General features: G+C 36.8%; 2 protein-coding genes across 2 annotated transcripts; one reads left to right on the forward strand and one right to left on the reverse strand.

Moving 5' to 3' along the window:
* Nucleotides 1–353: 353 nt before the first annotated feature.
* Nucleotides 354–3574, forward strand: BDR25DRAFT_352179 (uncharacterized protein; the record flags this gene model as incomplete). Its single annotated transcript, XM_033694989.1, has 22 exons — nucleotides 354–410; nucleotides 476–679; nucleotides 714–744; nucleotides 803–936; nucleotides 958–1087; nucleotides 1122–1146; nucleotides 1190–1274; nucleotides 1315–1556; nucleotides 1635–1723; nucleotides 1774–1787; nucleotides 1832–1864; nucleotides 1952–2172; nucleotides 2239–2315; nucleotides 2394–2476; nucleotides 2510–2556; nucleotides 2600–2665; nucleotides 2718–2747; nucleotides 2835–2889; nucleotides 2982–3081; nucleotides 3125–3192; nucleotides 3265–3389; nucleotides 3454–3574. The coding sequence occupies 22 exons, from the start codon at nucleotides 354–356 to the stop codon at nucleotides 3572–3574; spliced, it is 2037 nt and encodes a 678-aa protein (XP_033550535.1).
* Nucleotides 3574–5017, reverse strand: BDR25DRAFT_256533 (uncharacterized protein). The gene is made up of 2 exons (XM_033686414.1): nucleotides 3827–5017; nucleotides 3574–3770 (listed from the first exon to the last, which is right to left on the reverse strand). Exon 1 carries the CDS (start codon nucleotides 4997–4999, stop codon nucleotides 3854–3856), a length of 1146 nt encoding a protein of 381 aa, XP_033550536.1. The 5' UTR covers nucleotides 5000–5017; the 3' UTR covers nucleotides 3574–3770; nucleotides 3827–3853.
* Between the last annotated feature and the right edge of the window lie 7184 nt (nucleotides 5018–12201).

Below are 12201 nucleotides of genomic sequence, written 5' to 3' on the forward strand. Positions count from 1 at the left end.
CCTGCTATGTTCTCCTGTTGACGCCATCAGAATATCATCTGCCCACAGCCAGCTTAGCATCGCCCAGAATAGCTGACGACACCCTTTTCTTGCCGATATTGTGTGGCTACTTCCCTCCCTGTCTCCAATTTCAAATATCGCTCTCGTAAGCGTCAAGGCGACCATAATCATGATACCTTGCAACACACAATCCCTAACATAAATTTATCTAGCACTCCTTCCTGCGTTGACGAGCTACAGGTCGCTTTCGTTCGACCCCCCCCCTGGAGTTTACAAGTTGGCTTTCGGGGCGCATCCATTGCCCCCACCAACTCATCAGAGTAATAAACTAACATTTCAATTCTATAACGTCGATGAGCTACACATGCTCGTGCGAGCTTTATATTCGATCTTTCTGGACTCAGATGTTAGTTCGGACGTAATTAGGCGTTGCGTAAAGAGCTTCTCGACCACTGTTAGCTAATGGAGTTTGTAGGAGCGTAGTGTAACTCACATCCCAGCTACTAATAAGCCTAAACAGCTTCTTAAGGGAGTTTCAAAGGATAATGAACCTCGTATAGTCCATACATCAGACTATCTTTCAGCATATTGGCCCACAACGGCACATTCTTCAAACGAATCACTTCCGCTCTCGAACCTCAATAAATCATCCTCCACTTCCCCCCTGAAACCCCCACCTGTTCAACACTCCCTTGCCTCGTCTCCCACCTCAGAATCCTCGTACTCATAAGACTCTCCAGAATCGTAATCCTCATCCAATCAGGTTTCTAAACGTTCTCCTTCCCTCAAACCCCCGTCTAAGTTCATCCCCTTCATTTTCTCCCTGTCCCGCTCTCTTCACATCCACGATGCCCAACCCGCCTTCCCCCGCTGCACTCCGATGATGCAGCGGCAAATTTTTCGGAAACAACCTCGCAAGCAGAGCTCGTAAATCAGGTAAAGAAGCAGCTACGATAGCCAAGGATGTCTGGATATCTGAACTGCAATAAGCCAATTGATGGCGTGGCCGAAGTACGCCGAAATATCTTTTCGTCAGCGGATGAAAGGGGTTTGGAAGAGAGCGACGGCGCAAACGATGAAGCCGAGTGTGAAGATTAAGATCTGTCCGAGGCGCTGGTGAGCGCGGAGTTTTGAGAGCGAGAAGATGTAAGATATTGGGATGAAAAAGATGAGATTGTCGAGGATGGAGCACCGATTGCGGCAGAGTAGGAGCATGTGAGAGAACGGAAAAATTGGGAGCCGCGGAAGGTCAAGAAGCCCGAGGACCAGAGTTTGTGAATTAATCTGAGTAAGGTGTTAGAAAGAGCTCGGGAGCAAATATCAGCGAGGATGAACGGACTTGCAGAAGACAAGGAGAACGGTCAATACCTCAACAACTTACACAATCGCAAGTCTGAAGAGGATCCAACTCAGCGCACGAAGCTTGCCGATAGTAGGGTAGAGTATGCGAAGGTAATATGCTATGATCGAGAGATGTGTGAAGAAGACGGCGAAGATGTAGGGTATACGACGTTCGAATATATGCTATCCCTCACCTCTTACTTCGTCTACATACGGTAATATTACATACGGTACTATAGCAAGAAGCTAGAGGATGTAGTTGTAATAGAATAACTTTCCTGATAATAAGGAAGCTCCGAATTTTGGCCTGGTCTACATATCTCTCACATCAGCTGCGAATTCCCACACAACCCAACTTCAATAAATCACCAAGTAAAGAGCAGTTGGTCATAGAAAGAAAGAAATAGTCCGGCGGGGTGATGTCCCTCTTAGTACGGTCTACTATTGTGATCACAGACGACGCCCAAGGGAGGAACAGGCCTAAAGCTAGAAATACCTCACCCTAGAGGAGGATAAAGCCACGGTTAGGTTTTTGTTACTAATGTCTAATCTTAAGCAATCTGTGCGAATTAAGTTTATACTTTTGCTAGCCTTTCCTATTGTCCGCCAGCAGCCCACACAAATACCTATTAAACTTCTGACCAAGAGCAAGCCACAGACCTTCAAGAAACGCCATCTAGAGTTAAAGCAAGGAGGGTCAAGGGAATTAATTAGAACCATCACAGGAGCAGCATACATAATAAGATTATGGAGTAGTTTAGGTGGTCAGAAAGGTACTACAGGGTCCAGCCATTCCGCTGGTGTAAAGTGTAAAATAGTGGCCGCTGTCAAGTGCATTTGTGCTAATAGAAGGTCCTTACTCCCACTTATAATCTGGCCGGTTTAAACCTACTGAAGCAACTGGACCACATACCCAACCACAGATAGCATTACGCATATTCTAAGAATAGATGTAATGACTCTTATTCAAGCGAGTTTTTAATCCCTAAACTAAAAGCACAAGCTAATTAAAACTACAGGTTATAGTATGCAACGGCTTTAGGTCACGCAAGACGCTTCACATCTTAGAGTAGTCTTCGGGAAGGCGAGGGTGATAAACTACGAGGACCTAAAGGAGGTACAAACAAAGCGTAGCGTGAAACAGAACAACGCTTCCAACAGTCCGTAGGACGTTACGATTGAGCTTTTTTCTGCCAGTAACTTCTCGATTTGGTAGTACGTACGTACGCAAACGGTGAATTGATTGGCAGGTACGTAGCGTAGCAGTTACGGTTCAAAATCCTAGTACTTCTGTACTTCTCACCAACTGTATCAACGTAGTACGGTAGGTACGTCCCGGATCAACTGCTTTTCCGCCCCCGGACAAAGTCTCCCAGCTTGCTCAATTCTCTCCACAACCCTATAACGTAACTAGTTCTTTTAAAGCTGCAGAGCCTTAATTATATTAACTCTAAGAAAGTTCCTGTCAATTGTAATCGTCCGCCAGCCCCTAGAGAAGGCTCTCTCGCAGTCGCAGCTTGTAGAGGGTATACAGAGGAAATCAACATCGTAACAATTAATGATGGAATGGGCTAGCAAATGATAAGGTATAAGATAAGGGCAGGGCAAAAAGTTGACTATACTCATTAGGGGCCATTTAGCCAACTGATCAGGATGAGGTGCTACAGACTGCAGAGTTTAACGCGATTGTTACTCCAAATCGCGACCTCAAACAACACTCCCGACGCGATGGCCAATCAGGTCTAAAAACAGGTTGAAAACCTCCCGAAATATGACCTCTCAGTCTCGTACTACGGTACGTACCCGGCAATTCACTGTCCGTACAGTACGGCTCCAAAAACGACTACGTTTGTACGGCTCACGTGACAGGTACGTTAACGTACTACGTCTACGTACTACGGACTGTTGGAAGCGTTGAAACAGAAAGCTACCGCAAGCAAAGGAAAACGCGGCCATAAGCGCAAGAGTCCTACGCCAGAGGTAGATGCGGGTTTGTCAGGACCAAAGAACAAAGTAGCGCGGATGAGCGAAGTGGTAGAGCCAGGGATGTATTAATTAGAATAGTGTTGTTGAGCTTTCTTTGATCCTGATATTATGCTGGAATTTATGCAGATTATATAATGATACAGCAGATAGAGCAAATACTTCATTAACGTTAACCCCCCTTGTTCACTACATCGGAATTAACTCCTATATTCTGAGCATCCCCAGCAGAAAAGGATCCTTAGCATGACTAGCGACAAGCAGTACTGCTCTTATCTCTGATGATAGGTGTTACCGTTGACTTATGACTTTATGAAGGGTTTAGGGTCGACCATAGATTTGAAGCTGCGCTCCCCCTTACACCAACGAGCACAACAGAAGCGCCATTCTCTAATCTCACGGAATCCCACTGTGCGAGGAAAATCTGTCGAGCAACTGTGTAATTGCTGATGCCAACGTTAATACGACCAAAATTTCCCTAATGCATCTTCGGACAACCCACCTGCTTTGCCCTAATCCATAATTAAATCTAGACAAAGCGCGATCGGAGTAGATCTGCAACTGTACACTCGTCCCAGTCCTCTGATTGCCCGCCTCTGGTAGCGATCTCCAGATCTCTGCTATCAGCCCAGTCAATCTCGTGAGCGTTGCATCCATAAGTGTCCAGGCTGACTGATGTGCTGAGTAAACCGGGGCCGTCGAAACTAGACTCATCGTCGTTGTCCCCGCCTTCAGTATAGTATTCCCGAACTTGGGCCCAAGTCATGTTGAGAGCCAAGGCACGTATGCCATAGTCCTGATTGTAGGGGGGCATAGAGGCCTCTGTTATATTTGCATCCCGGCCCCGTTTGACAACAACAAATACTTCTTTGTGTTGCTCGCTTGGTGAGGTGAGGACTGGGTCTTTCTCTATTGCGAAGTCTTCGAGATCTTGTGGGGCAACAACTTGTTCAAAGGTCTCTCGCTCAATGTGGTTGACTATCGATCCTGGAATACTAGTCCTTGATCGGTAAATTATCACTGAAGCTCCCGAGTCAGGCCCGTCTCGTTGAGAAAGCGCCGATCTCCATGTATCCGGCTGAGGCTTGCGAAGGTACGTCTGTCCAAAGCGCTCGGTTTTCTGGAAGCTGAGAATAGACGAATTGGGGGTGATGTAGTAAAGCTCCTTCCATCCAGTTCCCGACGCAATCAGGCCATCAAGTGTGTTGTAGTCAACTTGCGCTGGCCCTCCGGAAATGTTGTTAGCACTACCACCAAGGACAGTAAGTGTGTCAAGCTGAAGATGTGGCACCAGCTTCAAGCTCCAAGCAAGTCTATAGTAGACATCATCATGCGCTAATGATAGCATGACAGGACGGCCGTTGACCCGAATATGGCGGATGGCTGCAACCTTGACAGTGGGTAGTTTTGTAAGTGTATCTAGCAGCGATTCGGGCGTCTGAAAGTTAAAGACAACCCAACTAATCCAATGCGATCTGACCTCTGCTTTTATTTGTCGGCAAGTGTATAAGAGTGCGAGGGAATACGGGTGGCTCTTGTTGATAGTTAGTTTGATCCCGTAATATACTCCAGGCATTTCCCCAAAAGTGACTCGTGTAGAGGCTAGGACCCAGGAGTAGATCTCATCTCGAGGTTCTCGGGGGAGTTCTAAGAGTCGGCAATGTGAGTGCTGCATATGCTGAGGCTTTGATTCTCTCGCCCGCCGTCTAGCTTTGTTCTTATCTCTCTTCATTTGTCTCCCCGTTACACCGCGTTGGTCTGAACAGATAGCGTGATGATAGTGATGCGCGACCGTTGAGTGGAACGATACTTGTGGAGGGGATGAAAGTGGAGAAGCGGATCCCGGCACCGGTTTTCTCTCGAGTTCTCTTAGCAATTTGGCAAACAAATAAGGTCCAGCGCTAAGCCGGCAGCTTTCTGTTACTGGACTGCTACTCGGTGGTAGGTAATACCTATGGTAAGCTCGTCCTAGAGGAGTAGGTTAAGTCGATGGGTAGAAAGGGTACTGGCCTAGCGTTGTCATAGCTAGCCACGTGAGCTCAGAGAGGTGGAGAAGGGATGAGCAGCGCTTTAATACTCGAGCGGTGGAGTGAGAGTATGTGGAGGCGTCTCGGATTAGCGAAGGAACTTTAAGAGGGTATTAAATTTCATCAGCCAATACACGGTCTGCCCTAACGCACGGAAATTGCCGTCGTGCAGCACCGCAACTTTAAGCTCTAGAGCTGCATATAAACTAAACCTAGTTCCAAATATTTAGTAGATTAAGCAATCAATAACAGTAATTAATTTAAACTGACTATCTAGTTGCAGGAGCATACAGAAAGCCTAATAGCTTGCCTCTATAATCTAGCTTGCTGTTATGTTATCTTCTTGTTTGTCTCTACCGAGTCCTCAGGAGACAAGTGTCGTCTATCCTTTTATGGCCGATAGCAGAAGAGGCGTATCGTACGTAAAGTGAACGATAGTCCACAGAAAGATGATAACAAGGTAAGAGGCTTCTTTACTTCACAAGCGTGTGCGAGTAGGGCGCAAGTGAGCTTTAATCAAGAGTGCTAGTGATAACAATCTAATAGCTCAGTGTTAATTTAAATATAACTATGAAGAGACAATCTAGCTAGGGGACCTATGCCCTTTATATATCCCTTTGTTTCCTTAGCTTGGTCGCTGCCAAGCTTTTGGTCGCTTTCTTAGCGTTGCCAAGTTTATGTCTGCTCTTTCAGCTGTAACCGTCGTCACGTGACTTGTGACATAAGCTGCACCGCGCATTGTTGTGTTCCCATCATGCTAGTCCTCTAGACATTGCATGCCTTCGAAGACATCTGCTTGGCTATTGCTGCTTGTCGCTTCTTTATTTGTAGCACTTGCATAGAAGTTCTAACGTACTTCACAGGCAAGTTACTTACACACCTAAGTTGCTTACTTTTACTAAGACCCTACTAAACTACTTTTCTTACACTAATGCATTCCTAATAACACTACTTATACATGCTAAAAGAATGTTAGATATAGCGTATACTTTAAGCTTTTAAATAAAACATAAAACTTTTTAAAAAACATGCTATAGCTATATTTAAAGTCTTTTAAAAGATAATAAATAACTATAGCGCTAAATAACTTTTATAAGCTAATTCTACAGCTAACTTATAAAGGCTAAGTAATAATAAAGAGTAGGTAATTATTAAGACTATACTTAAGCTATATATGTAAAAAGTTTTCTTTTAGATAGCATTTATAGCTAATATAGCTAGTTTTTTACACACTAAGTATAATGTAGGCTATGTTAGCATAAACTAGCCTAGTATGTTTATAAAGCATTATTTAAAGCTTAAAGTAAAGTTTTAAGTATAAGTATAGTTAATAAATATTTAGCTTATAATAAAGCCTATTTTACTAAAGTTATACATGTTATTATTTTAAAAGCTATACTTAGCTTTAATATTTTTTATAAAGCTAAACTTGCTTTAAATTACTTTAAAACTTTTATAAAAATCTTTTTTATAGTTTTACTATACTTAAATATTACTTTAAGCTTTAGATAATAATTCTTAAATTTACTAGGCTAGTTTATAGTACTATAGACTAGATTATGCTTAGCGTGTAAAAAATTAGCTATATTAGCTATAAATGCTATCTAAAAGGAAAATCCTTACACATATAGCTTAAGTATAGTCTTAATAATTACTTATTCTTTATTATTACTTAGCTTTTATAAGTTAGCTGTAAAATTAGCTTGTAAAAGTTATCTAGTGCTATAGTTATTTATTATTTTTTAAAAAACTTTATATATAGCTGCAGCATATTTCTTTAAAAGTTTTATGTCTTATTTAAAAGCTTAAAGTATAAGCTATATCTAACATGCTAATAGAAATTAGTGCCCTGTTTTATTCTATAGTAAAGTCCTATCTAGTTTAGAGCTAAACTAAAAAATACATAATAAAAAGCTATTTATAATTATTACTATATTTAAATAATAAAAGGCTAAGCTTACATTTATAATAATAAGCGCCTTTGTCTGTACGCAGCAGCAGCGTCACGGCCTGGATACAAGCTATTGCGCACGAGCAGGATCACGTATCTATGTCACATGATGCTTGTGCGCGAACCTCTGTGCGCGAACATCTAGATATTCCCCTTTTCCTCTGTACAGAGGAAAAGACAGAGCAATAGAACTAGAAACATGTTGCCTCTACCCTACCTACTTTATACGCTGTGCACACTGTACACTACTCTTATTCTTGCTACTTAAGTGCTTATACTATAAGCAGCTAGCTAACAGAGCCTATTTAACAGCCTTAGTATATACTAATTATTAGTTATTAAAGTACCCTATAGACTTAATTATATATAATAACTTAAAAGAGCGCTACTTTTCTAAGTTTATATATAAAGAATTTTAAAAAATAAACACTATAAGACTTCTTAGCACTTAGCTATGTGTTTAAAAAAGAGCTTATATAAGTGCTAAAGAATAAGAGAATTACACTATAGCTAAATAATAAAAGTACCTAAGCCTAGAAACTATATAATATAGTATAAAAAAAGTAATTACATCTAAAAAGCTTTATATATAACGTACCTAACAGGTTAGCCGGCTAAACAGGTTAGCTAGCTACTTTTGCTAAGCCCTTACTAAAACTACTCTATTCTCTTGCAAAACAGCCTACTTTAGCCTTATATAGAGTAATACAACATAAGATATTATTTAGAGTCTACTTTTACTACTTACTTATATATATGTAAGTTATGCCTAGTCTAATTACACTACTTATATTACTTTTAACTTAGCTTACCTTCTTTAGCGTGCACCTGTGTTTTTAGCTTCTTCCTATTACTACGCGCTTTAAACTTCTTTAGAGTAGTTAAATAAGCCTTATTCTTAACTATTAAAGTCTTTTTTGCCTAAATTTGCTTTTTTTTATGTAATTTATATTATATAGTAGCCTTATTTACTGCTTAAAGCTTTATAATCTTATAGCCTACTTTGTTATGTTAATGCTTTAGATAACTATTATTTACTTTTTATTACTTTACTATATTACTTTTAGCTATCTTTATCTCTTTAAAGCTATAATAACTGCTCTAGTTAATATCTAGCCTATTATAAAGCCTAACTTATTAAAGTTATACCTATCTTTATTCTAAATACTATACTTAGCTTTTATATTAGCTACTAGGTAAAACTAGCCCTAGATAACCTCTAGATCTTTATAAAGTACTTTTTTTATAATTATACTTATAATTAAACTTTATAATAAACTTAGAGCAGTGCTTAACCTACATACTAGGCTAGTTTAAGCTAACCTAGCCTAGATTACGCTTTGCAGGCAAGGAATTAGCTATATTAGCTATAGCTATAAGCTTAGAGGAAAATCTGTGTGTAATAAGCTTAAGTATATACTTAATAACTACCTTCTTTTTAAGCTTAGTTAGATTCCTTAATTTAGGCTAGCATTTAGCTTATAAAGGCTGTCTAGCGCGTTAATTGCTTAGTGTTGTGTAAGAGACATTATAAATAGCTGCAGCGTATTATAAGAAGAGTTTTAAGTCTTATTTAAAAGCTTAAAGAGCAAGCTGTATCTAACATTCTTTAGAAGATTTAATCTAGTGTTGTTATTAAGGCATTATGTAGATAGGTAGAGTTTAGTAGGGGCTTGGCAAAAGTGGCCGGCCAACCTGTGTGGCCGGCCAACCTGTTAGGTACAGTAGGTGCCAGGAAGTGATCATCCTCCGCACCGTGCGCAAGCGAATACAATCTGCCCACGCAGTTTTCTATAAGGATTTTAGGGATAGATTGCAATTAAAAATTAAAGCTTTTAATTTATATAATAGAATTAATAACAGAGAATCTTTTAGAGTAGTAATTGTTCACTAGCAGGTGGAGCCTCCCTAGGCAGCCCTGACGTCAGCGACGCGCTGGGGCATAGATAATATACACTTCTGCTAATCTTCTAGCTTTAACCTATTTTACTCCTTCTTTAGGATAGACTCTATCTTTTTAATATTACTTATTTAGTGTCTTTTTTTTAAAATCTAAATCTTTATAATGCGCTAAAGGTTCTTAATAAGATTTAAATTAAGACTTTATGCTAGCTACACTATATAATCTATGCAAAGCTTTTCTTAGAAACCTGTAGTTATCTTTAACTTATAGTATAAAGCCTTATTCTTTTACTACAACGTAATACTGCGTTTTTTAAAGACTTTAGTATAAAATAGTTGCATGTAAGTAGCTAAGACTTTATTATAGTATCTTCTTAAGTCTATTTACTTACTTTAAGGCAGTATAACTAGCTCTAACTTAAAATCTTAGGATATAGCTGCTTATACTCTAACAGAGCTTCTTCTACTCTTAAAAGTAGGCTTTAGGTATTAAGATTTATACACACATAATGCTCTTTTCTTTTACTTATAGTATTAAGTAGTAGAGATAAGTCCTACTTTAAAAGTTAATTTATTAGAAAAGTAGACACATTTAAAGTTATTATTATTCTAAGTTTTTATGCAGGCACTCTAGTAATAATAATTAAGCTTATAAAAAGGCTTAAAGTAGAGCTTAGCGCGTAGTTTAAATATGTAGTACTTGTTTTTTTACAGGTATTACTTTACTATATTAATGCAGATTATAGTTATTATTTTTTTAGAAGTAGTAAGTACTTTATATGTTTTAAAGGGAAACTGCTCTAAGTGTTGTACTAATTATCACTCTGCGCGCTTATTAAGCTTTAGGGGTTTCCCTATGCAACAAGCCTTTTTCTAGGGCTTATTCTTGCATTTTTGCAACTGCTTAAGTATTAACTTAATTAATAGAATTAAAATAAGAAAAGTCTTCTATATCTTTAAAAAGCTAAAACTAATATAAGAAAGCGCCTAAATGCTAGTAAGGGTAGGCTTATTATATTCACAGCAAGCAGTTTTAGGTTAGGAAGGCATGGTAGTAGTGTGGAGAAGAAGGAGAACGAGTGGTGCGGAAAATTTTAAGGTGTGTGGGTTGACCCAATATAGTAAGTTAAGCGAGAGGATGATGACTTCTTAGCACCTATTGTACGTTAACCCTTATTACTATATAAGGCTTTACATAGAAGTAGGCTAAACATAATGCTGCTAATAATACTAAACATACTAGCATTACCTACTTTTACACCTTAGCTAGCACCACACTAATTACTGTATAAACAATACATGCCACCCTACCTAACGCCTGCTCTACACCCTTAATTGTACACACTACTAATACTACCTATATAATCTATACTACATTATAACTTGTATAAACTTCTACTTTAAAAAGAAACTACTAAAGAAAAACCTTTAGTAAATAAAATTATATAATTTTAAAAAGTATAAAAAAATAATAATAACTATATAAGTTAACTATATAACATTTTTATAAAGAAATAAAATTTTTTTATTAATCTATATTAATAGCTAAATATTTAAAAAACTTAGTATATAAACATTTTTTTAGATATTCTAAAAGGTTATGTAAATATGTACTATATGCACAACATAGGCTTTAAATATAACGAGAAGCATTTATATAACACTTTAAGCAGTTACTTTAACACTAATGTAAACTATAGCTAGTACTAGATAGACTAGATAATAATAACTTTTATATAATACTAATAAAAGAACTTTAATAAAAGTTTATATAAAGTTTTTAAAATAATAATTAATAAGCTAACACTTATATAAAAAGCACTAAAAATAAAATTTTAAAAAGATGTTTTACTACACACTACTATTATATAAGCCTGTTAAGAATAACTAGAACTAGAACATGCTATGTTTACTATTAAGCTTTTATGTAAAGCTTTATTTAGTAACTTATAGGCATTACTTTAAGTTACTATAGACTAAAAAGTAAACTAATACCTTTAGAAACTGCCTAATGCATACTATATAAACTACTAATATAACTTTGTATAACAAGAGAGAAAATTCTCTTTATATAAAAAAAATAATATAAAATTTTTTTATCTAAGTTTAGGCTATAATTTAAAGACAACTATATATAAATAAAAAAGTACTTTATTTACTATAAAAAATGTTAGTTATTAAACTACTTTTATAATAACTATATATAAGTAAAGAACTAGTATATTACTTTATATAAAAAATTTTATAATAAAACTTTATTATATAAAGCTATTACCTTATATATCTAAAACTTTAAAGGTTACCTTAAAAAAATAATTTACATAATATAAATAAAATAAAATAAAAAAGTAAAAATGCTAAAAAAGCTATTAACTACTTTACCTTTACTACCTACTTACACTATGTAATAAAAAAAGACATTTATAGCATTAAACCTAAAAAGTATGCTAAGCAGTTTATCCTTAATAACTAATACTATATAACGTACTTCACAGGCGAGTTGCTTACACACCTAAGTCGCTTACTTTTGCTAAGACCCCACCCTAACAAACTCTATTATAGCCTATAACAACCCGCTCTAGCACTTTATAGTATAGTACAGCCTAGAATATTATTTAGATACTACTTTTACTTCTTGCTTACACATTTGCGCATTATGCCTAGTCTAATTACACTATTTATAGCGCCTTTAAAATAGCTTACTTACTTTAGCTTACACCTACTTTTTTACTTTTTTTTTTATTACTATGTGCTCTAAACTTCTTTAGAGCTATTAAGTGTAAGCTTTTTTAAATTATTAAAGTTTTTTTTACCTTAATCTACTTTTTTTTATATAATTTATGTTATGTAGTAGCTTTATTAGCTACTTAAAGCTTACTAATATTTTATTATACTAATACTAGCTTATATATAATTATTACTACTTTTTTTAAGACTTTTTTAAACACTTTAACTATAAAAGTTAGTAAACTATTTATATACTTTTAAATTTTTATT

Source organism: Lindgomyces ingoldianus, assembly GCF_010093535.1.
Source record: "Lindgomyces ingoldianus strain ATCC 200398 unplaced genomic scaffold BDR25scaffold_8, whole genome shotgun sequence".
Classification (NCBI taxonomy): Eukaryota; Fungi; Ascomycota; class Dothideomycetes; order Pleosporales; family Lindgomycetaceae; genus Lindgomyces; species Lindgomyces ingoldianus.